The sequence below is a fragment of the Sander lucioperca genome, chromosome 18 (genome assembly GCF_008315115.2).
Source record: "Sander lucioperca isolate FBNREF2018 chromosome 18, SLUC_FBN_1.2, whole genome shotgun sequence".
Lineage (NCBI taxonomy): Eukaryota > Metazoa > Chordata > Actinopteri > Perciformes > Percidae > Sander > Sander lucioperca.
This window is the reverse complement of record NC_050190.1, coordinates 29,139,923-29,167,451: the sequence shown is the minus strand read 5'-3', so window position 1 is coordinate 29,167,451 and position 27,529 is coordinate 29,139,923. Positions and strand designations below refer to the sequence as shown.

At 41.5% G+C, this 27,529-nt stretch overlaps 1 protein-coding gene across 2 annotated transcripts in view; it reads left to right on the top strand.

Annotated features, from left to right (window-relative positions):
- syne3 (spectrin repeat containing, nuclear envelope family member 3) overlaps window positions 1–26,506 on the top strand; it is a 62,743-nt gene extending 36,237 nt beyond the window's left edge. For both annotated transcript variants that reach the window (XM_031321449.2, XM_035994987.1), the window contains exons 15-19: window positions 6,331–6,474; window positions 12,501–12,686; window positions 13,990–14,040; window positions 20,566–23,259; window positions 23,858–26,506. In XM_031321449.2, coding sequence (XP_031177309.1) covers window positions 6,331–6,474; window positions 12,501–12,686; window positions 13,990–14,040; window positions 20,566–20,748 — 564 coding nt within the window. In that variant the 3' untranslated portion in view covers window positions 20,749–23,259; window positions 23,858–26,506. The remainder of the gene's footprint in view (window positions 1–6,330; window positions 6,475–12,500; window positions 12,687–13,989; window positions 14,041–20,565; window positions 23,260–23,857) is intronic.
- The last annotated feature ends 1,023 nt before the right edge of the window (window positions 26,507–27,529 follow it).

Sequence of the window (27,529 nt, the reverse complement as noted above, 5' to 3'; positions counted from 1 at the left end):
AATAGATATCTGGTGCTGGTCACTGATGTCCAAAAGGTTCCGGTGGGTGTAACGGATGTTCGCAGAACCGACAGTAGTAAAGCAATTCGTGATTCTTGCTAGATTTAGCGGGGTGCCACCTCCGTAACCTGCATTGTTGGTTTTCTCAGAGGCGTCCCTCCCCTGCTTTGCTATCGAGGTGATTCGCCCTACTACGAGTTTGTTTACCATCGAAGTGACTTTGAAGCTGTTATATTAAGGTACAAATCTTGCATAGTGTGCCTTTTAAACACGGTTAAAATGCTGAGAGCTAAATGGTCTAACGTGTGGCTGTATTTCACCGGGACGTCCAACAGTCTGTAGCTAACCACACAGAGGAGACTAGCTGCACCATGGTTTCTGCCAGAGTTATCAATGAAACAACACTGATGAGACTTAATGGTGCGTTTAATTGCAACTCGTAAGCTCATGGTGCATTCAATGTTGTTGTAAAGAACCCTTCTGCCATCTAGTGGTTTCTTCTTTTTGTCGTTTAACAGCAATTGATTGGTAACATACGTTAGTGTTATTACATTTTAAAATAAATCATGTATGTGAGTCGGACGGCTGGGTTCAGAAAAGCGGATCAGCTGTTCGTGTCCTGGGCTACTCCCCACAAGGGTAAGCCATTGTCCCGCCAGAGGCTGTCCCACTGGATTGTGGAGGCCATACCATTGACCTATGAGTGTAAAGGTTTGCAGGCCCCCCCGTCCCTGAGAGCTCATTCTACAAGGGGCATGGCCACTTCATGGGCCCTTTTCAGAGGTGTGTCAGTGAAGGAAATGTGTGCGGCGGCAAGCTGGGCTACGCCTCACACTTTTTTGTGAGGTTTTACAGGCTGGATGTTTCCGCACCGTCCTTGGCACAGGCTGTGTTGGAGGCTACTGCGCCGGGGTCAGTGTGACTCTCGGTTCAATATGATTTTGGCTTCGGGAGATTCATGCAATCCGGGAGTGGTCTATATCTCCCATAGTGAAACACCGAACAAAGTTAGAAAAAGAACTTTAGGTTACTTAACGTAACCCCGGTTCTTTGATAACAGAGTGCGGTGTTTCACCAACACGTCCCTCCTTGCAGAGACACGGAAAGAAACCTATCTGCAATGATTTGTAAGGAGCTGGTCGACTGTGATTATGTGAGGGGGCGTGGCCCTAGCACAGTTCGACCTGTCTGTCACGGACAGACGTGGTGTCATCGGAGCTTCCATAGTTGGTCATGCTGAGGTGAATCCCATAGTGAAACACCTCACTCTGTTATCAAAGAACCGGGGTTACGTTAAGTAACCTAAAGTTTTGGGCGCCCGGATAGCTCAGTTGGTAGAGCAGGCGCACATATATAGAGGTTTACTCCTCGGCGCAGCGGGCCCGGGTTTGACTCAAATGTCATCATGTCATTCCCCCTCTCTCCCCTTTCATTTATTCAGCTGTCCTGTCAATAAAGGCCTAAAAATGCCCAAAAAATATTCTTTAAAAAAGTAACCTAAAGTTTTAAAAGTATTGTTTTATTACTGGTATAATGGTAAAATGTTACCCAACCCTACTCCAAAACACAGGAGTTTCCTCAATAATTGAACAATACCAAAGGGTTATGGTTTTCCTTCCTTAATGATGTGCTAAATACGTCAATACTCATTAGTATTACAGGCTGCTGCAAAACATCTCACCATTCATCCCAAACTGATCCACTGAACTGATTCAATCAGCTGAAAGTATTTCATGAGTTGTTAGGGCAATGCTCTCTGGGCATCGCAGTCAGCTTCTTTCCTTAAATCTTTTATTCAACTAACCAGAATTTTCCAGCACAGTGGTTCATTGTTTGTACTGGTAATTTAACAGGAAGGATTTTCTTTCCCATGTCAGGAGGATGAGAGAAATATGAAACATCCAGTCACTTAGATTGACAATGGATAAAACGTGAATAAAAAATGTAACATAAAAATCCCCGGCTGCCTGTCAAGGCTGAACCACAGATCAACATTCTGCAATGTTTGGCCAGTACTGTGCAGAAAACCTTCAACAATGTTGACAAAAGGATTTATGCTAATCTACTATGAATGGAAAATAAGAAGACATAGAATAATATGGAGCTGGAGATGGCTAGGAAGAGACACAATTGTCTGTCTGCTGTGCAGCTAAGTGTTATTAACACAGCACAGTATTTGTCCTACATGTCAAATATTACTCCATTAATATTAAAAGAACTTTTACAGCAGATCTTTTGACAGCAGCCATGTGACAGTTGTGACAACCAAACTGCTCAAACTGCAGCAACTGATCCATCCAATCGTCCAACAGCCAGATTTGAGCAACTAGGCATCACAACGCATCTCAAATTAGACATCCAACGACAGCCGTTCTGGTTCAGAAATCTCAAACTCGGCTCAAAAGTATTGAGAAGTAGAATTAGTCAAAAAGAACCGTTAGTTCAGAGCTCACCATTCATTCCAGCGATAGCTGCAGCTGTTCAGGCATCAGTCTTGAGACGTTTATTCTGTCATCTTTCCAGTTTTAGTTGTAGGATATTGGCAAGCTCTGAATGGCTGTGATCATCTTTGCACCCATTTGGCACTTGTCTTGCAGAAGAACTGTTTTTGAAATGAAATCACATCGATAGGAACAGCCTGTTGTCATTAACTATTCGTTCAAAAAGGTAAGCACTGTAATTCGTAAGCATTCCACGTTTATTTTGCTGCATTCACTACATTGACGGCCACTATGAGAATGAGAATGCGGCTGGCCGCGAAGGGAGGAGGTCAGGGTGGATGGGTGGGCGTCATGGAGCTCGTAGCCAGCCGGCGTCACGTGACCACCCGGCATCACATGACCAGCCGGCGGTCTCCTAATTTCGTAGGATATTATACGTTTTGGTGTGCACACATTTTAGTATGATATCATGCGGACCCGTTCATGAGAATGCGTTGATAGGAAAAAAAAGAAGCACAGAAATCTGGTGACAGATGACCGTTCGTTCTCACTGATGGATTTAAAGAAAAACTCAGGAGCAGCACAAGTCATTTCACATACGTGAAGAAGGTTCGGGAGACCTTGATGACTTACACAGGAGCATTTAATGAACACTCAATTGAGGAGACAATTAAGCAGGCAGTACAGTTTAACCAAGATGTGTTATTGTGCAGTGCCATCCCAACTCTTTGAAGTTCCTGTCTTCCTGAAGGTATATTTAAACTTATTCTGGAGGCGTTATGTTTAGCTGAACCTTTAAGGTAAACAAAGATATTGCAGGCGCCATAAACACAGATGCTAAAAGCCTAGTTCAACCTATCTCTGACTCTCTCTTTCTTTCTCTCTCTCTCTCTCTCTCTCTCTCTCTCTATCTCGCTGACTCTCTCTCTCTCTCTCTGACTCTCTCTCTCTCTCTCTGACTCTCGCTGACTCTCTCTCTGACTCTCTCGCTCTCTCTGACTCTCTCTCTCTCTCTGACTCTCTCTCTCTCTCTGACTCTCTCTCTCTCTCTCTCTGACTCTCTCTCTGACTCTCTCTCTCTCTCTCTCTCTGACTCTCTCTATCTCTCTCTCTCTGACTCTCTCTCTCTCTCTCTCTGACTCTCTCTCTCTCTCTCTGACTCTCTCTCTCTCTCTCTGACTCTCTCTCTCTCTCTCTCTCTCTCTCTCTCTCGCTGTCTCTCTCTCTGACTCTCTCTCTCTCTCTCTGACTCTCTCTGACTCGCTGTCTCTCTCTCTGACTCTCTCTCTCTCTCTCTGACTCTCTCTGACTCTCTCTGACTCTCTCTCTCTCTCTCTCTCTCTGACTCTCTCTCTCTATCTCTCTCTCTGACTCTATCTCTCTCTCTCTGACTCTCTCTCGCTCTCTCTCTCTCGCTCTCTCTCTCTCTCTCTCTGACTCTCTCTTTCTCTCTCTCTCTCTCTCTGACTCTCTCTCTCTCTCTCTCTCTCTCTCTCTCTCTCTCTCTCTCTCTCTCTCTGGGATGAGTAAGTAAGTATGCTAACGTGTGGCATGTCCACCGACCTTCAAAAAGAGACAAAACACTACCTTATCATGCAGCTGTCTATACTCCTGTAGAGAGAGGTTATTAGAGACTGGTTGAATATTCTCATCCCCTGACATGTGACCTGATGTTGTCTAAGTGTTCCCTTTGTTACATTACATTACATTACATCATCATTTAGCTGACGCTTTTATCCAAAGCGACTTACAATTAAGTGCTTTCAACTGTGAAGGTTCAAACTCCAGACCACAAGTAGTAAGTGCAAATACAGTAGCTTTAAATAGGCAAAGGTACAAAGAGACAAATGAAAGTGCAAGTTCAAGAATTTTTTTTTTTTATCCGAGGTGTAGTCGGAAAAGATGCGTTTTTAGCCTTCGGCGGAAGATGTGTAGGCTTTCGGCCATCCTGATATCGATGGGGAGCTCGTTCCACCATTTGGGAGCCAGGACAGTGAACAGTCGGGATTTCGTTGAGTGATTAGTTCTCCCTCGCTGTGAGGGGGCAGCCAGCAGTTTGGCTGATGCAGAACGAAGTGGGCGGGTTGGGGTATATGGTTTGACCATGTTCTGGATGTAAGCGGGTGCTGATCCGTTCGTGGCCCTGTACGTAAGTACTAGTGTCTTGAAGCGGATGCGGGCCGCAATTGGTAACCAGTGAAGAGAGCGGAGGAGAGGTGTAGTGTGAGAGAACTTGGGGAGGTTGAAGACAAGTTGAGCCGCTGCATTCTGAATGAGCTGCAGGGGTTGGATGGCACATGCAGGCAGGCCAATCAGGAGGGAGTTGCAGTAGTCTAGACGTGAGATGACTAGAGCCTGAACCAGAACCTGAGCCGCCTTCTGCGTTAGAAGGGGACGTATCTTTCTGATGTTATGCAGCATGTATCTACACGATCGGGTGGTTGCAGCAATGTTAGCAGTGAAGGAGAGTTGGTCGTCAAGTGTTACACCCAGGTTTCTAGCAGTCTTGGTGGGGACTACTATACAGTTGTCAATTGTTATAGTCAGGTCTTGGGTAGGAGAGCCCTTCCCTGGAAGGAAAAGGAGCTCAGTCTTGTCGAGGTTGAGTTTCAGATGGTGTGTGGACATCCAAGAAGAGATGTCAGTCAGACAGACCGAGATACGTGCTGCTACCTGAGTTTCAGACTCAGGAAAGGAGAGAATTAGTTGGGTGTCATCTGCGTAGCTGTGATAAGAAAAGCCGTGCGACTGAATGACAGACCCGAGAGAGGTGGTGTACAGAGAGAAGAGGAGGGGACCCAGGACTGATCCCTGAGGAACCCCAGTTTTAAGTGGGCAAGGTTCTGAGCTAGACCCTCTCCAGGTTACCCGGTAGGTTCGGTCTGCCAGGTAAGATGTGAGTAATGAGAGTGCAGAGCCTGAGACACCCAGATTTCGGAGTGTCGAAATGAGGATCTGGTGGTTCACTGTGTCAAAGGCAGCAGAAAGATCCAGAAGGATGATAATGGAAGAGAGAGAGGTTGTTCTAGCGATGTGACAGCAAGGAGGGCAGTTTCTGTTGAGTGGCCAGCCTTGAAGCCAGACTGGTGGGGATCAAGAAGATTGTTGTGGTGGAGATAGGTAGAGAGTTGATTATAAATGGCACGCTCAAGAGTTTTAGATAGAAATGGAAGAAGGGAGACGGGTCTATAGTTATTTACATCAGAGGAGTCGAGTGTTGGTTTTTTGAGCAGTGGGGTCACTCTTGCCTCTTTGAGAGCATCGGGGAAACAGCCAGTTGACAAGGAGATGTTAATGAGATGGGTGAGGAAAGGAAGGAGGTCCGGAGCAATGGACTGGAGAAGGTGAGAAGGGATAGGATCCAGGGGGCAGGTGGTTGGGCGGGCAGAGGTAATCAAAGTAAGAATTTGGTTTGGAGATAAAGGGGTGAAAGAGGAAAGAGTACTGGAAGTGATGGATGGTAAGATGATTTCAGGAGGTGTGGTTGAGAATGAAGAGCGTATGTCATCTATCTTTTTTTACAAAGTAGTTGACAAAGTGGGTTGGTAGGAGGGAGGAGGTGGACTGGGGGAATCTAGGAGGTTAGAGAAGATGGAAAAAAGTTTTTTGGGGTTCGAGAAAGAGGATTCAATTTTGGTTTGATAAAAAGAGATTTTGGCTGCAGAAATAGAGGCAGTGAAGGAGGAAAGAAGAGACTGATAGGTAAGCAGATCATCTGGGTGTTTAGATTTCTGCCATTTCCTTTCCGCTGCCCGTATAGTTGATCTTTCAGCACGTACGGAGTCCCATCATACCACAACATGGTGTTCCTGGACTACTTACTTGTTGATTGTGTCAGTGTTAGTGTGTGCTGTGCAAGAGTTTTTATGAGTTGTTTGTGGTTTCATAGGAGAGCATAGGACGGTACAAATCCAAGAAGAGGGGGTTTGAGGCCTGGCTGTCCAAACAGAATGAACTCCTCTCAGGGATCCTCTGCACCAAGGGAGCAACACCCGGCGCCAAAGAACTCAAGATCCGACAGGACACACTCAAGGTGAGTTTATTTACAGCTCAGTCTGTAGTTCAAGTATGACACCGCCTCTCGTTCTTGGAGGTAGATGTTAAGACTGTAGTGTGTTTTAACATATTTTTCTAATTGTCAAAAAAATTTTTTTACATAACCGCAGTTTCTTTGTTTAACCGCAATTAATTGCTAACATTAGCTAATGTCTTAAGGCGTATGACTAGTAATTGTTGATTTTGTTTAGATATGCCAAATTGTAATTGTATAAGTGATTATTAGTCGGTAGTATTTGTTAAAGGCAAAATATGTATCAAACCATTCTGAATGAAGTATTGTGGAGCTGCAGAGATGTCCCGGCCTACAAATCCTATCCTACAGACAGAAATCTTTGTTTAGTACAGATCCTCGAATAAATCGCACTATAATCATTTTAGTTGTTTAAATGTTTAATATTTTTCAATAAAAATGGGAGAATGATACAAAAATTATCTTTCCCTCCAATATCGTGAATCATATCTCAATCGCAATATCAGTCAAAATAATCGCAATAAGATATTTTCCTCATATCGTGCAGCCTTAGTATATGCCTTTTTAAGAGTGATGTAATGATAGATTAAGTGGAATTGCACTTAAAGTAATGAATGAGGCCAAGTACTCTGGATCCTATTTTACAGAAAGCTTAATGGAATATAATATAAAAAATAAAATGCTCTGGGTAATGCTCTGTAATGTAAACGATGTGAAGGTACTGCTCAGGTCGGTCACCTGTGGTGTTGATATGTTTGTCTGCGTAAATGTACCCACGTGTTAGGCAGTGATAAGAAACCTTATGTATAAATGCATGAGTACATTAAACGGACGGGAAAACAGTATAATCTGTGCACTGGTAAATCCGACCAAAAGCTGCACATGTTATATACTTCACACTGTTTGTGCTTCCTGAGAATGTGATGGCAGAAATGTGAACATACAGTCGGCACTGAACTGATATGTTTTTGTTCAGATGCAAGCTGCAACAATACAACTGTATCGTTTTATGAAAGGAGTGTGCAACAGGTTGACCAATGATCTTAGCGCAAACTTTGAGTTGATTGTATAATTTAGTTTTAAGTTTAACAGTGCTATCATAAACCAAAGCAACACAAATATACGTTTTTCACTGCAGGAACTTAACAGAATGCAACCTGTATCAATTGTCTTGTGTTCTGCTTTTCTATGGTTTTTTTGCCCATTTGGGGGATGGGTTCCTGCAGCTCCATTTGGGCACTGCTCACGAGGTGATACCTATTGAAAATGCCTGGTAGTAAGCATGTGTGACTTCACATCACAGCAAAGACAACTTCAGCAAATACAACAGCAGACGCAGCCATTTTACGACCACATCTGTATGGAGAAGGTAGAGCGATGCTTGTTGCACAAACCAACATGTCCGGCCTTCAGTATTTGTGAAAAGGAGGCCAGCTGAAGTAAAAAAGATTACTGTACTCAGAGGCCAGCAGAAATGGGGATGCAACACATCCAAACTGCAGGGAAAAAATTGAAGGAGGAAACAAGATTATAGAAAAAAATAAAGGTAGGGCAAGGCAGCTTTATTTGTGGCACATATCTAATATAAATAAAAAAATATAAAAACAGCTCAAATAGAATAAGACAGATATGAAATACAAGAATAAAAGTTACAATGCAGCGTAAGAAATTAACAATTATTTAAAGAAAGGCAACGTCAAAAGTTTCAGCGGACCTGCAGTTTTCTGGGAGTTTGTTCCAGATATGTGGAGCATAAAAAATGAACTCTGCTTCTCCCTGTTTAGTTCTGACTCTGTGGACAGGAAGCAGAGCTGTCCCAGACCACTGACAGGTCTGGGTGGTTCATAAAGTGGCAGCAGATCAGAAATAAACCATTCAGTGCTTTATAAACCAAAATAAGTATTTTGAAATCAATTCAGGAGGGACAGGAAGCCTTTGTAAAGACTTGAACTGGAGTGATGTGATCCACTTTCTTAGTCTTAGTGAGGAGTCGAGCAGCAGCGTTCTGAATAAGGGAGACCTGTAAAGACATCATCACAGTAGTAAAGGATAATTGTGTGCACTGTGGAACAAACTGGCGTGCATTGACCCCTGCCCTACCCTTGATTCAGCCAAAACATGAAAGAAAAGAAATTGTCTGTCCCACAACTGCTAACTTCACTCACCTCCTAAACAGCACATAAAACAACATTGTCGGTCCTGCCGTTGCCTGTTGAATGGCATTCATTAAAAAAATGTCCCAGTTTGAAAAATACATAACACAACGAAGAACCTAATACCAAAACCTCAAAAGGTTCCTAGAAGTTTGAGTTATGACGACCCCCAGGTTATGGGTTGTTCCTGCAGTGAAAAGGGGCTAACGGTTTGTTAATGTGTTAAGAAAATTGAATTCACTGTGATTGAACTGAATGTCTCGGGGCAGAAATCTGACACAGTTTGGAGAATCAAACGTATTCACACTAATATGTGTTTTAATATTAAAGGATGGATAGCCTAAGGATCCGGAAACTCCAAACCTTCTCTTAGTACAAGCATTTTGTGAAGGAAAAAAAGGGGTGAAAATCCCTCAAATTGCAACAGAAAATGTTTAAAGTCTCCTCTATAACATATAAAAAGTCCTACGAAATCCAAGTGGTGGAAAGGTGTTTCTTAACCATACCCTTGCTCCACTTTTTTGCTTCCTTAGAGTGGCTATTTGTAACTTTCAGTTTGTGTTGATTCTAGCGGCCGCTTTCACCTGCTGTCGTAAAGGTCTTTTCTTTCCAGTGCTTTATTGCCCACTGTAGATAAGCATATAATAAAGTATTCCGGCACCGTGCCGGATCTCCGGCGTGCGGCACACAGTGTGATTCCTCCCGTAAAGGATTCAAAAATAAATGGCGCTGGGCATGGATAGAAGAAGTAGGTAGAGACGGCGAGCCTTTTGGCAGTTGGTGCCAGAAACTGAGAGAGCCTGCTGCTTGTTTCTGTACGTTTTGCTCAAGGAAGCTACTCTATGCCAGCAGCGGTAAGAAAGTGCTTGTCATGAGTTAGATCCCGGTCATAGAGCCGCTGCCTGTGCACTCAAACTTACCACAATGTTGCCGGGAGCAACTGTTACAGCTGACACACCGTTGTCTATGACTGACTGTGTCTGCGACTTAAAAATACGTTTGTGCCAATTTATTGCATTACATTATTTACGTATTTCAGTTACAATTTTAACATACAGCCGTAATACTTGAAAATAAATGGTGCCATTAAGTCCGTCTAAAAAAAAAAAAAAAAAAGTTCAGGCTCAGGATTTTTTTTCACTTTAACCCCTGAGATAAGGTAGCGTTACCGGGAGGTCATATAGTCACGTTACAGATGCGTCGTTGCATTTCAAGTGTTGCATACGGTAACTTAGCCCTTTTGGATGTTATCGGGAGCTAAACCGGGTAACAATATCACTGTCACTGTGTCACAAGCCAAAGCATTAAGAGTTTGTTGTAGCAACCAACGTAATAATAACTTACATAGCACATTTCATCAAACCCACGGACGCTTTACACAAGTACAGGGGGACAAGGGAAAAGAAACTAGTAGGCCAACACAAACACGGACTAAAAGGAATAACACGTCCGTGCTAAATGGAAGGGGGACGTAATTCAATGTTGTCTACTGCCGTACAAACGCATTGTGCACTGTGAAGTTATTTTGAGAATAAAATAGACATATTACATACCTGAGGGCCAATTCGGGGTCGGTTTGGAATCATTTACAATCCCGTAATTGTCTCCATCTGTTGAAAGCCCGACTGAGTGGGACCCGTCGTCTTTCCCTTTCCCTTTTAGCTTTTAGTTGTTCTTCGTTTAATGTACTTCTTTTTTGTGATGGTCCTGCCCCAGTATCAGCCATAGCTACAGCAGATAACCTCTAAAATAAAATTAAAATACAATTAGGCCTATATAAAGACATTTCCTGCTACCCTTTACCTGGCTGGATACAATAACACAGGCTTTTCCGGTGATGCAACAAAATCTGTGACCCTTCAGAATGCTCTGTAGCGCCGTCTACCTGCAGTAAATCATTTTGTGACTTTGCGGGAAAAATCGCACCTGGGCAGAGGCCTTAACAAACAGTATATAAAACTAGCACTCTTTTCACTGTTAGACTTGTTTGCTGTTACAGGTCCTTCGTGTTATTACCTTATCACTTTCGCATATCCACCGACTTCCTTACACCTCACTTTGCATCGGCTTTGAAATGCCCACTTAATTCTGTACTTTATGTACTACTACTGTAATCTGTATTCTTGTATTGTATTGAATGTGAAACTGTATGTTGTCCTGCACGCCTACGCTTTTCTTGGCCAGGTCGCCGCTGCAAATGAGAATGTGTTCTCAACGGCCTACCTGGTTAAATAAAGGTTAAATAAAAAAATTAAAATTTACGATCATCAGGTGGAACATTACACAGTTAGAGAAACGTGTAAAAGTGACATATAGTCACTTTAAACAATATTTTAAAGTGTAACTTTGTGGTTTTTTCAACCTGGATCTATTTTCCTTCCTTTTTTGTGTCTAAGGGGCCGTTCACATTGTACGCGGAATGCGCTGCGCTCGCCACTAGGTTGTCCTATTCCCAACTATATTTATTGTGCTCGCCGCCGGGCTCAACGCAAATTTACGTCATACATGCGCCAATATTTGAATGCACGTCACGTCTGCGTTCGCTGTTTACATCAGACTGCAGTAGGCTACATGCAACATTGTGTAGGATACACAGTAGTGATTTGGTGGAGACGATGTTTCTGTCTTTGAAACATAGGAAAGTCTTGTTCCGTTTGTGGATCCACGTGTGTTCGGTGTTTACTTTTTTTCTTTTTATTCAGACACATCACAGCGTACCGCGGCCGCTCTTGCGCATGCCGCGGTCAAAGTTGAACCATGTTGAACTTTGACCACGGCACGCGCAAGAGCGGCCAGCCGCAAAATGCCACTTGCGCTGCGCTTTTCTCAGCGCAGCGGCAGACCAGTTCTTGCGCGCGCAAGCCATTAATAATGGGTTTCATAGCGCAGCACTGCCGTTTGCACGTACAATGTGAATGGCCCTTAAGTGACTGATGGGAACAACAATCTTTGAAATTGGTCCAGTGAAAAGCGAGACAGCTGCAGGCGGCAGCGGCGAAAACAAGCTGAAATGTAACGTGTAATCTAGAATACACAGCAGCATGTTTTTGTTGCTTGAGAAAAAGAGTCATGCTGGTGTGATCTGTCAATATATTCTAAATGTTAACTCACAGTAAACTGCTGTAATGTTTAGCCTCAATTATGCTGACCTGTGAGTAACTAAACATCAAGCTGAAAGGCCCTTTTACACTGACCTCTTGTGGTCAAGGTTTTAGTCCGATCAATTGATTTGTCGATTAATTCTGTGATTAATCAATTAGTTGTTGGGTCTATAAAAAGTCAGAAAATTGTGGAGAAAAAAAAGTGTTTCCCAAAGCCTAAGACAACGTCCTCAAATGTCTTATTTTTTCCACAACTTAAACATATTCATTTACTGAATATTCACATTTAAGAAGCTGGAATCAGAGAATTTTTACTTTACGGGAAACGATCAAAACTATTTTATCAATCAACTAAGTGTTTAATCATCTCTGCTGGACATGTAGGCTGTTATATTGTTGGGTAGTTTAATTTATAATAAAACATTGTATTTATAAACTTCATGTGTTTTGTTTGCAAAAATCAAAATTTGTACTTCAAATTTGTACTTAAGTACAGTACTTGAGTAAATGTACTTAGATACATTTCACCACAACGGATGTGTATGGGTAGGGAGTTCCAGAGGGAGGGGGCTGCAATGGTGAAAGCTCTATCACTGCAGGTATGATGCCAAAAAGAGGAAAAAAAGAAAGTAGTGCACATTTTTATCAAAATAAATGGACGATTAATCTTTACAGGTCTAGTTCTGTTGCACCTTACGTTGCTTGTCATTCAGACACCATGAGCTTCCTGTTCTAGTCAAGCATAGCGAAACGTCTCTGCTTTGTCCCGGTGCAGGCTCTGAAGGCAGGTGTGGCCGGGGGTCAGGAGCAGTTCCAGCTGTTGCTCCAGGAGAGTCCGGGCAGTGAGGCTGGTTCTGGACCGGCAGAGGACGTGGGTCTGGAGGAACTTCGCTACCGCTGGATGCTCTACAAGTCCAAACTGAAGGATGTGGGAGAGGTCAGGGCCAGGACCGGCGGCAAGGTGAGAGGAGAGCTGACCATGTAGAGTGAAAACTGCTTGCATTTCAATTCACAGAGAATAGCGGGGATGGGGAGAATAATCTCAGGCTGATGATGAGAAAATGAGATTGTACTAGGGCTGCCCCCTTTTGAGGCCAATTTATGCTTCTTTGTTAAATCGACGGTGTAGGTACACACATAGGTACGTGGAGATACATACCCTACACCGTAGCCTGACGTGCACCTATCAAAACAATTTAATTACACATCGCGGCATTGCACGTCACTCGGCCGTGGCTTGGTAGCGTTGCATTTCCCCCGACTCAATTCCTGGTTCTCCTTCTCCATAAACAACATAAAATCAAGGAGAGGGTTAACTTCTCCTGCTATAGATTTCCCACCGTGGTCAGAAAGCACAGGGGAGACTCTTTGTTTCTCTCACTATGACTAAGTCACTAAGTCACTACTTGCTCCGAAGTCTCGCACTCTCTCACACACACATGCCGGCCCTGCCATTAGAGATCGACGCACACACCAACGCACAAGTATAAACTTCAGGCCACTTACTTACTTAAATGTAAAGTAATGCTTTTGCATGATTTTTTGAGGAGAAACTTAAGTTTTACAGATCTGTCAATTAAATCAACTAATCAATTAGTCGACAAAATCATGTTGAGTGTTAGTCGACTGAGAAGTTCTTTAGTCCAGGACAGCCCTAAACTCTGCTCAATTCAGGAAACTGTCTATAGTTGCTGTTGTATGTCAGGGTCCTGCATTAACTCATGTGCTTTCAGTGATGAGCTGTCATGGGATTCCCCCGTTCAGTGCACTGTTGTTTTTTCACCACAAGGTGGTAGTGCAACATCATTTAGAGCACTGCTTGCACAGTGACGGTTAGGATTCCCTGTCACACATCTGTCAAGAAGCTGCTGCTCAGTACACTGGATGCTGATTGCACAGTGTTCTCCAGATGTGGTGGAACCGAATGAAAAAGTATTCTCAATCCCACATCAATCAACCGTGCAATAATAATGTGCAATACTGTAAATACATTTTACTGTTTGTTCTCTTTACTTATATTTATTTATTGTTTGATTATCTTTAGAGTGTCTTGTACTTTTCCCACTATCCCTTGCTGCTGCAACAGTGTGAATTTCCTCATTGTGGGATTAATAAAGGATTTAGAATCTCGAACATCATTTTTAAGAACAACGCCCTGGGCTGTGCAACATGACACTAAAATGTCACCTGTCAGTTCAACGGTGTTGCTGTAGTATGATGTTTGTACCTCTTGCTGAGTTTTTTTTTTTTTCATATCTCTGCAGAGAGTCCAAGCCGAACAAGAGGAGCCGCCCGTCGCTGCAAAGGTGCAAAAGGTAACATCAAATTATTTAGGAAGAGATTACTCAAAATAACTGGACATCACAATTGTTGCAGAAATTATTATCAGTATCCATTTGCTCAATACTGAGAGTAGGATTACCATGATCATACCCAAAGCACTGGAAAATATGAAATTCCTCAAACTTTCGCATTTATTTTATGTAAATGTAATCACTTTCACACCAAGTCTTCCCTTACGTTAAAATAATGCATTTATACAGTACCTTTAGTTGAAAAACCTTGTACAGCTAGTACTCTATTAAGTGGCATGCATGTATTTTAAAGTAGCAGGAGATTATTGATTATAGACACACAGTTGTGGAATATAGCCGTGTCTACTGCCTCCGTCTTATTAGTGTTGAAAAGAGTGTAAGAATACGAACAGACTCTTCACCATCTGAAACGGACTCGTGGAACATCCACCTGAACTGATTTTGCAGAAATGGATTTTCTGAAGAAAAAAAAAGACATGATGATGACTGTTATAAAAAAGAAATGCACTTACATGTTGCTCTTTGTAGTTGTAGGATTATTTGAGGCTAATGTACTTGATTCTTGCTGTTCGGAGTTTGTACCTTCATGGCTGAATGCACTTATTGGAAGTCACTTTGGATAAAAGCGTCACCTTAATAATAATTAAATGTAATGATCCAAAATGTGGTTGACCTGAGTAGACCCACACAGAGAGAGAACAGCAGCATGCTGGAAGCACTGTAGCTCTGGTGGAAGAGAGCAACAATACATTAAAGTGGCCATATTATGCTCAATTTCAGGTTCCTAATTGTAATTTGAGATTGTATCAGAATAGGTTTACATGGTTTAATTTTCAAAAAACACCATCTTTTTGTTGTACTGCACATTGCTGCAGCTCCTCTTTTCACCCTGTGTTCATGTGTCTGTTTTAGCTACAGAGTGAGACCTCTCACTGCTGTAACATCTTTGTTGTCAGTTGCACATGCTCAGTAGCTAGGTAAGGATCACATCAGCTAGCTGTTTCTCCAACTTCGGCCTGTACGAGGCAGGATTAGCTGGGAGAATTCTTCTAAACGAGGGCGCACTTCCAACTTTGCGTGTAATACCTGCAGAACAGGGACATGTAAGTAGTTGTATACAATTTATTTTGTAGATTAGGGTGAATTTGTGTGTGTTGTAGCAGTGTTTTGAAGGCAGGACACATTCAGAAACCCATATCTCACTCAAAACAGCATGGATGGGTTTTTTCAAAGTTTGTATGTGTGTGGAAGCACCAGAGACACAAAATAACACCCCAAATCCAAGAAAAAATTATTTTTTTCATAATATGGGCACTTTAATATACAGAACATCTGATCCACCTGGGAATCAGATAGGGCTGCATTTCCTAATTATTTTCATTATGGATTGATCTGTCTATTTGTCTGATTTATCCATAAATCGTTTGGTCTACAACGTGTCAGAAAATAGTGACAGTGACCTTCACAATTCCTAAGAGCTATCTTCAAATGTCTTATGTCCAACAGTCCAAAACCCCAAAGATATTCACTTTAGAGTGATATGTAAGAGACGAGAGCAACACATCTGTCTTTTGAAAATCAGATAAAGACCTACCTTTTTAGACAGATGTTTTGGTTGACCTGTCTCCACTTTATGTATTTATTTTGTTTTAATAATAACAGTAAAAAGAAAATTGTCAAATTGATTAATCAACTAATTGCTTCAGCACTTAGGAGTATAAGGTTGGGTACCGTTTTGATTTTTACGATTCCGATGCCGAACTGGTAATTTTAAAACGATTCCAATTCCTAAACCGATTCTTGAAAAACTGAAAAATGACCTCAAAGAAAGGCTCTTTTATAGCTGTGCTAGTCGTAATATGCTTTTACGTCCGTTTTGGTGAGCCCGCAGGGAAAATATGGCATTTAAAAGTAGTCTACATTTACGGTAGCTAGCTAACGGTAGACTACAGAGAAAGTGTGATATTTTTACGTCCATTTCGGAGCGACAGAGGGAAAATATTTCAGTCGACACATTAAGTGGAAACAAAATGAGGAACCGAAATTTGCGTTCTAATCCGGTCCGATTCCTACCGGTTGCGTAAGAACCGGTTCCATAGTGGAACCGGGTTTCGGTACCCAACCCTCGAGGAGTATTAGAAGAATTAGTTGAACTTCTGCAGATAGCGCTCTTTCCTTTGTCTTTTAAGCTGTGGTGCCTATCGCTGTTTATCATAACCACCCAGTTCTTAGGAACAAAGGAACATAACGTGTTTTCTTCCTGTGTAGTGGAGGAGTAGTGAGGCAAAATGACCTGCTCTAATTCTAAATGTTTGGGTCTGTCCTAAAGATTTAAACCAAGTGCCCGAGTGCATTCAATGACACACATTGAAATGTCCCAGAAGTCTTTGGGCTGCGGAGAGCCAAGCACCTGACCTGACCACCCAGGACTGGCACCAAGTCAAGCATATCAAACCAACCCCCCAACCCTTCATTCATTCATTCCTTCAGTGAGCAGATGAAAGCACCCTGTTGACCCCTCAGCTAAAACCGCCCTTCAAACATTCCTGTGTCTTTTCACACACTTTTTACAGGAGGAGGCTTCTGCTGCTGCTCGCTTTTATCAGCCTTTATCTTCGGGGGAGGGCGGTTGATTGTTTTGACTGGATGCTTTGTTGAGTCACTGCATTTGTTTTTCTTTTCTAATGAAGCAAAAACACCCACCATTTAGCAGCTAGTTATGACTTTGCCAGATTCAATTAATTGGTGTGCTGGGAAAGTCTCTCTGAATTTAAGGTCCTTATAATTCAGAGAATTATGAGTCAAAAGACTCATAATTCTCCTTATGAGTCTTTTGAATCAAGAAATAATGTCTGATTGGAAGAGACTGGAGAGCTTTTTTATAACTACAGTGTTCGTGAACAACAGACGGTGCTCTTTGGTTAGGGGCCATGAACAAATCCAATAGACAGTAAGGAAGAACCCAAGGCACTCGTCTCCAAGAACTATTCTTTTGAAATGCCTTTAATACATCTGGCACATTCTCAATAGAATGAGATTTTAAAAAAAAAAAAAAAAAAAAAACAACTTCAACTCGTTTCGGCGTCCAGGCTTCTTCAGGAAGTAACTTTCTGAAGAAGGAGGGACGTGTGCCTTGGGTTCTTCCTTGATGTCTATTGGAAGAAATAATGTGTATTTATTTTTGGAATGACAGGCATCTTTTTTTTTTTTTTTTTGCATGTCAGCTCAACAGTATACACCCTGTCTGCTTTGCTAGTGTTGGGCTTCATGAAGCTGTCAAAATGATGTCCGAAATAAGACGTACGTTTATCAGTTCTAATCAATCTTTAACAGTAAGGTGAGGTAGTGTGTGCAGATAAGACACATACCTTTGTCCTGTGGGTGTTTGTCATATGGACTTATGATTAGCTAGTTTCATTTTCTCCATCAATCATTAATCTTTACACACAGCCTCTCTCTCTCCATCTCTCCCTCTCTCTCTCCCTCTGTCCATCTGAAGTGTTTGACCACGTTGTTTGGTTTGGATTTGTGTTCATGTTTTCATGACGCTTATCAAGCTCTCCGTCAAATGATTCATGTATTCATTGAAGCCTGTTTGACATTGTAGCAAGTTGTCTGCAGGATCCATTAAGCTTAATCAAAGACAGTTATGTTAAAGGTATATGCAAGTAGCTATATTAAACTTTCAGTGAGAAATCAGCACAGGAAGAAATAAACGTTTTAAAACTGCGGAACTGAGTTGTCAAGATTGAACTAAACGGAAGACCTTTTAATGAGGTTTAATCATCATTTAAACACCTGAAAATGGTTATGAAGATTTCATCATTATCTTACCTCCACATGTGTGCCCAAAACCTACTCATTAATCCACTGGTGATGTATGAGGGGTTATTTTGGGGCATTTTGAGCGTTTATAACTTAACAGAGACAATGCTAGGTGACTTGGATTCTACAACAAACTTATTTTTGTAGATTCGCCATCAGCTCTATCGGTTGTGATATTAGATTAGATTAGATTAGTTTAGGTTAGATTAGATAGACTTTATTAATCCCAAATTGGGAAATTTTAGTGCTACAGCAGCAAAATATCAGACACACAGCACACATACAGAATATACAAGAAATAATAAATAAGATAGAATACAAGAACAAATAAAGTATTCTTATATATATAATAAAATAAAGAAAAAAATACAAAGGAAAGAGTGTACAAACGTATATATACAAGTTGGGAATAAAAATGTATAAATAGTAAAATAGTATTTATAAAGATGTAATATTGTGCTCAACACAGTAATTGTGATGTCGGAATGCGGCGGTATCCCCAACAATAGGTCAGACAATCAGACTCCCAGGTTAGTCAAATGTTTGGAAGAGAAAACAAAGACAAACAGTGAAATTATTTCCCGAACAGTTTATAGAACCACTTCCTACTTCGACTTTGACCTGTTGTACTTGATGTGGTAGTGCATGCACACAGTTTTCCTGTGCAATGAGGGATTATTGGCACTGGTCATCTAAAAGGGTTAAAACAATATCCATAAATGTTGAAACTGTTGGATGAATACAGATACATTACACAGCATATAGTGCATTTAGCAAACATAGATCCCTAGAATTATTTACACTTTATAATGGCCATAAGTAATAAGGCACATTGTGCTTCTAAAGTGTGACAATCATACCATGGGAATTTCATTTATATAGCACCTTTCACACACGTAAACCCAAAGTGTTTTACATTAAAAACAGGGTTGTTATGTCCCCTTCGATGGTAAAAATATGAGCACAAACATTAGAACAAAGCAGAAACCGAAATAAGAATACAGTGAAAGCATCAACACAACAAGAATCTTTAAAAATTGAACAAAAACAACTGCAGAATGATATTTTTCTCACACTGGTGTATGGGGGAACTACACTACGTTTTTCTTAGTACTACAGTGTGTCAGTGTAGTTTATTTAAGCAAATAATATTCACATAACAATCTTACACAGAAACCGCCCATCTGTTGCCTGATGTGTTAGCGTTTGATGCTGGGCCTCAGTGAATTTTTTAACTTTGCAGGCAACTGTGTGGTTTTACATTCAGTTTTTTTTCCAGTGAGTCTGTGTGACGCAGTGCTCAGGAGGTGAAAGATGGACGTAGGCGGTAAACATGATTCACAGAATAACAAGTGTGAGAGAAATGGGAAAGAGTGTCGGGGCCTAAAGCTCATCACTTACTGTGTGCAGGATGTTTGGGAGTGTGTGGGTGAACTGCTTTCATCTTATGGTTCTTCACTTTCCCTTCACTTACCAGGCTTAAATGTAGATCTGCCCACGTGTTGATAAGAACATTTTTATTTTTAAGCATTTCCCAGCTAATAAATAATCACAAAATCAAAACAATCCTAAAAATTCTGAAGAATTTGCAGCAGAAATCCAGAAAAGCAGTTTAGGCACATATGGAGGTGCAGTCTTTAAGACCAGGTTTAAAGAGAGAGTGCTGTGCGAGTTCTTTATTTATTTATTTTTGAGGTTTGTATAAAATTATGTTGTTTCTCATAAGTGTTTCCTATCTATTCAAATCCACATAATGATATGTTGGTCAAAATACATATGTTTTAGCATCAGAGTGCTGTTTTCCCAAGCACTTCTTAAAACGTTTTCCCACATGACCTGACGTATGCTTCTGAATGATGATGCTATACATCCTTATTGGATCTGGGCTGTCCAGTCCCTTCAGGATTTCGCTGCCTTTTTTTGAGATTGTTGCGGCCCAAAATGCCTGATTTTGCGGGAGCTTATTGTGGATATGACACATGCTTTTGGGGTGGGAGATCTGGGTTCGATTCCCACTGCGATACATCAACCATTGTGTCCCCTGAGCAAGACACTTGCTCGGGGCAGCTGTGGCTCACTGGTAGAGTGGTCGCCTGCCAATTGAAAGGTTGGTGGTTCGATCCAAAGTGTCGAAGTGTCCTTCGGCAAGACACTGAACCCCAAGTTGTGTGAATGTTTATCTGATGAGCAGGTGGCACCTTGAACGGCAGCCCCAGCCACAGTGTATGAATGTGTGTGAATGGTTCCTGTACTATGTGTATGTAAAAGCGCTTTGAGTAGTCGTTAAGACTATAAAAGCGCTATATAAATACAGTCCATTTACATTTACTTAACCCCTAGTTGCTCCAGAGGCGTGCGACCTCTGACATACAGTATACAGCAATTGGAAGTCGCTTTGGATAAAAGTGTCAGCTAAATGACGTGTAATGTAATAATGTTCTTCTTTACAAATGACTGACTGACATGTCATGTGCGTTCTTTCTGAAAAACAGTTTTTAGAAATGTCTCATGATATATTGTGTCTCAAAGTGTGTTATTCAACTTTTGTTTTTGTTAAAGAACAAGAAAATATTCAATACTATCGAATCGCAATACTTCCAGAATCGCAGTAAATGAAAATCGCAATACAAATCGTATCGGCACCCAAAGGCATATCGTTCCAGCCCTAGCGTTAATGTGTTGTTGCTGCTGTTGTTGCAGAAGCCCGGCTTGTTGCAGCGGGTGTGTCGGCTGGCACTGCTTCTGTGGCTCCTGCTCCTGGCTCTGCTGCTCCTGGCCTTCCTGCTGCCCCTCATGGACCACGGCAACAGCTGCTCCCTCTCCAACAACTTCGCCCGATCCTTCAACATCATGCTCCGTTACGACGGACCACCGCCCACTTAGGATAACCTCCTTGGATAGAGTAATATCTTATCTCGCTCTCTACAGAAACGTGCGATGCTTTAATAGACCATGGCTTATGTAGGAAATGTTAACCACTGTTCTTTGATCACAAACCTTCAGTCCAATCCAAAGGATTTGCAACAAAACTTTTACTCATTTTTAAAAAAGGACTCCTTTAATATCATCTCTGCTAGGATGGACCACGGTCTGTGAAGGAACACAAAACCTAGAAAAGCGTGCAAACAACCGTTTTACACATTCTAGACTAAATGTCAGCTCTGCTGAGCCTCACATCCTTTGCTTCTTTATAGTTTAAAAATCGTGATCTGTTAACATTTAAAGTATCTATCACGAAGAGTATACAAAGGTCCAATAGGACTACAAATCAAATGAATTGAATTCTAAGAATTTCTTTCTTAGTACTATAACCAGCCCGCAGAAGCTGCAACATCTGTTAACCAAAGTCATATTTTGTCATCTTTCATTGGCATGCCTTCCCAATATGGTAGTTTATCTAATGGAGACAAAATGATGTTCCTCGTTCCTTTAATAACTTTGTTTTAATAATATCTAATATAACCCGTTATCAGGGCTTGCTAAAAGTCACTTTACAGCAGCCTATTGCTGCCATCATGACAAAAAAAAGAGAAACTGTTCATGTCTACATATATTTTTCTTGGTATTACTACTTAACCAACGTATCTATGTTGGCTATAACAACATTATATCATTGAAACTTTCTTGTTATTACACAAAAACAACAAATCTCATTAAACAATAAATGCTTCTCATCATACTAGAAACATAAAAATCATAGTTTTCATGCAAATAAGCGGTAGTCGATTAAATTCCTACTATTGTCATGGTATAAGCAACCCTGTGGAAACTTGATTACTCACGTTACGTCTAGGATTATACCGGAGCTTGCTTTTACTCGTTCATTTAAAAACAAGAAAAGCTAACCATTTAGCCGCCTGACTGCAGTTTCGAGGCCTACCTGGCACCCATTGTCTCGGCGTGTCCTCAGCTTCGACGCTGGCCGGCCCACTCCTCTCCACTCAGTCAGTCGGTGCAGCGGCAAACAGCGTTGACACTCAGTTGACAGTTCACTTGTTAGACATTCACAACGAGGACGTAACATTAACACAAACTCCGTGGGGAAACGTCACGACGACAACATGTGTCGTGTTCTCTCATGTCTGCTTCACTTCCACTTTTCAGCCCTGTGACGCATATAAGCCACACCCACCCCAGCCTGGCGGCCAATAGGAACCAACAGGTGGATTATGAGGTGAAACTATACACAGGTGAGAGATGCTCAGCCAAAGTCAATCGGTCCGTATAATGTGGAACATGTACCAGGAGATCCAAACCAAAGACTACAGCAACAGACCTGGACATGACACTGTTGACATATATCTCTAATTCCACCCTGCAGCGGTACCAACATACACTCCCTGAGGTAAAGCAATGCTTCAGCCAGTGCTGTGCTAATGATATGTAGCAATGTTAAATAACTAGTTTGCAAAGAATTACAAAGTGCAGCTTTATATTTGAAATGGTTATGTTTAATCTTTTTTTTTTTTAAACTATTTTAAGGTAAAAAAAAAAAAAAAATGACGTGTGTTCCTAGTATTATGAAATCAACCAGGGCTGTCACTGTGTGTTCATACTGGGAGCAGCTTGGCTAATGCTAACCCTTGTGTTGTGACTGTGAGAGAAAAGTGAGGAAGACCGGACACCTTCATGACGATGTATCATCTCCATAGCAACCACTCTTTGTACTTCTGTCTAACTTCCGACTTTCAGGCTTTTTTGTAGCTGGATCTATCATGTGTTGCGTCTAAATATGAAGGTGGATAACGCTAGTGATAGTGAGATGCTTGCTACAGCTGCATTTCTAGTGAGGAAACGGCAAAAACATGTTATTTCTCTGATTCACGGGTTTGTTCTAACGCCGCTCGCTCTCTTCAGTCACTGTAGCTCGCTCCACCACATACGGTGCTCGCGGATGGTCGTTGAGCCTCTGTGTAAAACTCTGCTTTTCCAACCAGCTGACAGTTTGTAACATTGAACTAAAATGGATCATGGATCAATTTATTTCTATAGTTTGTAGCTGTCTTGACCAGATGACTTCGCTATTGGCTGTTGAAACAGGTGACGCTCCTTTTGTTCTGAAACCAGCCTCTGGAGACTCGACCAGTCCACCATCAGCTGGCTTGAGTCGAGGGCCAAAGTCCTGAGCTCATCTGATTGGGGGTTTCTTTAGAGTCTGGCTGAAAAAGTGAAACGTGAACAGTTTTTGATCAGGTTGCTCACGGTGTAGACACACACGTGGTCCACTCATTCAGAAACAATTTAGTTGAAGTGGTACACATGAAGATTCATAAGCACATGATACAATATTTACTCTTACAATGTTGGATCATGTACACCTCATCCAGTGCTCTGAATTCTAGTTAAGAAGGACGTTTCGATATTAGTTTAGCATTTGCAGAATGTACTTTAAAGGTGCTCTAAGCGATGTCACGCGTTTTTTAGGCTACAACAGTTTTTGTCACATACAGCAAACATCTCCTCACTATCTGCTAGCTGCCTGTCCCCTGAACACACTGTAAAAAACCATCTCACTCTCTGCTAGCTGCCTGTCCCCTGAACACACTGTAAAAAAACATCTCCTCACTATCTGCTAGCTGCCTGTCCCCTGAACACACTGTAAAAAAACATCTCACTCTCTGCTAGCTGCCTGTCCCCTGAACACACTGTAAAAAAACATCTCCTCACTATCTGCTAGCTGCCTGTCCCCTGAACACACTGTAAAAAATGCGGTCTCAGCCCAGGCTCCACAAACGGCAACAAAAACAAACTGCACCACCAAACATAACAAACGGTGTTCCAGCCAATAACCGACAGCACCGCAGCAGCGTTAGCACGTAGGCTACTTCCACACTGTTTCCTGACTGTTTCAGGAAGCACAGAAGGGAGGGGCAGGGGACGGGATGAGGAGGAGGAGGAGGAGGGAGGGGCGAGCTAGCCTCCTCTAGTTTGACAATACTGAACGTCAACAAGAAGTAACGTCACCCAACATCGCTTAGAGCACCTTTTAAAGAACCAAAAATTCTCCTTAGGTTGATTCTGTCAGTAGAATATTTATTTTTTTAAGATTATTTTTGGGGCATTTTAGGGCTTTATTATATAGGACAGCTGAAGTTGTGAAAGGGGAGAGAGGAGGGGAATGACATGCAGCAAAGGGCCGCAGGTCGGAGTCGAAGCTGCGGCCGCTGCGACAAGGACTGAGCTTTAGTACAGGGGGCACACGCTCTACTAGGTGAGCTATCCAGGTGCCCCTGTCAGTAGAATATTTGACAGTACATACTCAAAGGTCTTTTGTGTTCTTGCATGTAAGTTTAAGATTTTCAATCTTTTATTTTTATCCAGTTGGCACGGATTTCCTGACCGCTAATCTGCCACTGTTGATGCAGGAATAAGGAGGTGTCCATGATTTTGTTTTTCTTTTCTTTTTTTAACTGTACAAGCATGTCATGAGATCTGTTCAACTGCTGTTCTCTTCTGAAGGTGCTACTTTAGCTTGAACAACGCGATCAGTGTTTTTCACAGCCTAAACCACCAGTGAAAACAATTAGAAAGCCCTTGACATTCTCTCGGAGCACAGTGTACTCCTGATGCCAATGCCCGAGCTGTAAAACTTAGCAACTTAGAACCCAAAATAATCACTCTCTCTTTCCACTCCACACACACACCCCTAAATATACACCCAAACACCTCCACACACACACAGCTACTTTCCCTTTTTTTGGCTGTTTGTGTGTGATTGATTTAGCATGTTGCTGTGGCAACAGTGGCCAAATCAAGTGAATGTGTAATTTCACAAGTACTCCGGTGTAAGAGCCATGTTGTATTGTTTACAGTTTTAGTATTTTTTAGCTGCCATACTTGTTATTTAATGTTGAATTCAGCTTTTGCTTGGGCATGAAAGTGCACAAAGATGTTACATTTTAATTTCATTAAATCACAATTCTGGTTCAGGCAGACATGAAAGTATAACTCGAACACGATATTTTAACTGCCCTCAATGGCACAAATCAGAGTGAGGGCACAGTTCTTTCCCACAGAAAAGAACGCTGTGCTCACGTTATGGCAGAAAGCAAAGTTTAGCTTTTAATGGGCGATACTGTCTATCATCCTTTAGATTAAGCTGTTAGGTATGGAACAACGTTCCCTTTAAATGATGTTTGCCTCAGTCTCTAGCGCTGCCCTAACGTACTTTTAAGCTTCCTTTTAAATCCTACTGATACTTGGCAGCATGACCCGGCCTTACATTGTATCTGCTTAGGCTAAACTACAATGTCTCTCAGTAACTTATGTTTCGTTGAGTTGGGACCATGACACAAGTTATTATAGGTATTAGTAGTGTACAAGTTTTAAAACGGTTCAAATATGTCTTTTGTTCACACTTTTGGTAACGTTCACATTCACAAGTTTTCTATAGGTGTTTGCAATCATAAGTTCTCCAGGTGTTTAGAACAGACTGTCAGTTATAAAACGTACACGCAGGGGCGGAGCCAGACGTAATCATTCAGGGCTCAGCCTAAAGATAGGGGGCATGCTTCATTTATGGCAGCTATATGCACTATTTTTTTTTTAAGACATTTGACAATAAAATAGCTAAAAACCTGTACATCATTTGGAAAAAAACATCTTGTAGAGCTTACATTCTCTTTTGTATCTAACTGTTCTCCTGTCTTCATCGTTCTGGAACCAGAACACCACAAATGTTGAGGTTGAATTATTTTCACTCCTGCCGCCTAACGAGAGGCAAAAATTGTCTGATGTGAATTTCTTTTTAAATTACATAACATAGGTAGGGTAGGAATTTGGTGTGAACAGCATTACTAATCTTCAAATGAAGGCGATACTTCCCCAATAATATAACTTTAACTCCATAGATTTGCTGGGCCTGTCGGAGTGACTGAGGGGGAAATGACACAAAGTTGAAGTTATTTTAAAAACCTAAAAGATTAGAGGCTTTTGAGAAAACATTGGGGGCTGGAGCCCCAGAAGCCAGCCCCTTTGCTCCGCCCCTGCTTGCAAGTAGCTGAAAAGTTGCATCACATATTAATGCAGACATACAATTACCATGGCCTTAAAGCTTTGTGTGTACCCTCCAGTTAATCAGCTGTACTCAGTGCCATAACTTTCTGTATTTATTCAGTATGTAGCTTTATAAAGCACTCTCATGTACTATATAACAGTTAATAACTAAGTTAGGTATAAGGTTTTGTCGTGTGTTAATGCTGCATTGTAAACTGAATCAATGATCACTGCTGCTTATTGCGAAGCCCTTCTGTCTGTTATGCATGTCGCTTCGAAGCCTATGCAATGCCTGGCTCAAATCCTACATTGTGTCCATTGATACCTTATGCAACATATGAAACGACTTGAATCTCCTGAGCACAACTGGTCCTTTACACATACTGTGCATGTGTGGCAAACATACAGCAGAAAAGCTGCCAGAATAGTTTGAGTACACTTGTTATGCAAAAAAAATGTCCTAAATGCCAGTGTCTGCTCTCAGATCGAGGTATTCATTATGAAAATATGCAGGTCATGATTGACAAATGAGAGCTTTTTTAAGTCTATTTAATAAGAAGAACAAAAGCTCATATTATTCAAGAGTGCTCGTATTTAACCAATGTTTTTTTTTTATTCTGATGAAATAAAAATGCAGTTTGAATATGTTGTGCTGGAATAAATTTTTTGTGTTTAACAATGTAAAGAATATGATCTTGTGACTACCGTTGCCAGGGGCTCTCTGTTTTCCACCACCGTCATACATGAATACATACAGGCAGGTAAGACACCTTTGGAATCATTTGTCACTTTTTGTACTAACCATTTCCATCTACTTCCTGTCTTTGTGTGAAGCTAGGCTGAACATGTAACCATTTATATATCTCCACTGCACACACAGGAAGGAACAAACTACTGAACATCTTATATCTATACTTAAACTAATTCATTTTCCAGTATGGGGGACTGTTCTTTTAAAGAGCTTGAACTATAAGAGATTGATTATATAAACACCGGTGGGGCAGAAAGTATTGAGAGACGGACTAACACATTTCTAGTTTTTGTCTTTTTGTGGAATTTTTTGACTGACAAAAAAAAAAAAGTAGAATAATACCATCCTTATGTTTAAATATCAAATGATACAGTATACTGTAAAAGTGGACACAGAAGTTCATGTTGTACAATTACACACTAATAGTTTGTTCAAACCAAAGCAAATTTATCGCGTGGCACAATCCCATACAAAGTTAATGCAAAGACGCAAACTTGGGAATTGTTCGCCAGACAACAAGAATGCCGTAAATATGCAAAATTCGGTCAACATTTGCGTGACGCTGTGTCACCAAATCCCATCAGTGTTGAGATTCTCCGGACGAATCAGAAAGGCCAGAAAAAAATATTGTAGCCGTCAATGGGCGGTGAAATTCACCGGACTGTTTGTGCCTCTGGATGATGCGTTTGTTTTTTACCTCGAATCTGGGATTTCCGCAACAGGTTCTAAGCAGCGATAGGGGTTACTGCGGCCATATTGATAATGGGGAAAAATGGCAGAAAGAAACACTGTTGGTATCTCGCACAAGTAACGCAAATTAACACAAACGATCCCATGGTCAAACTCCTGCAAGTAACGAGGCGAGAATTTGCTTTTTAATGGTCTAATCATTTCAGCTGGACATTTTTGGGTAGTTTA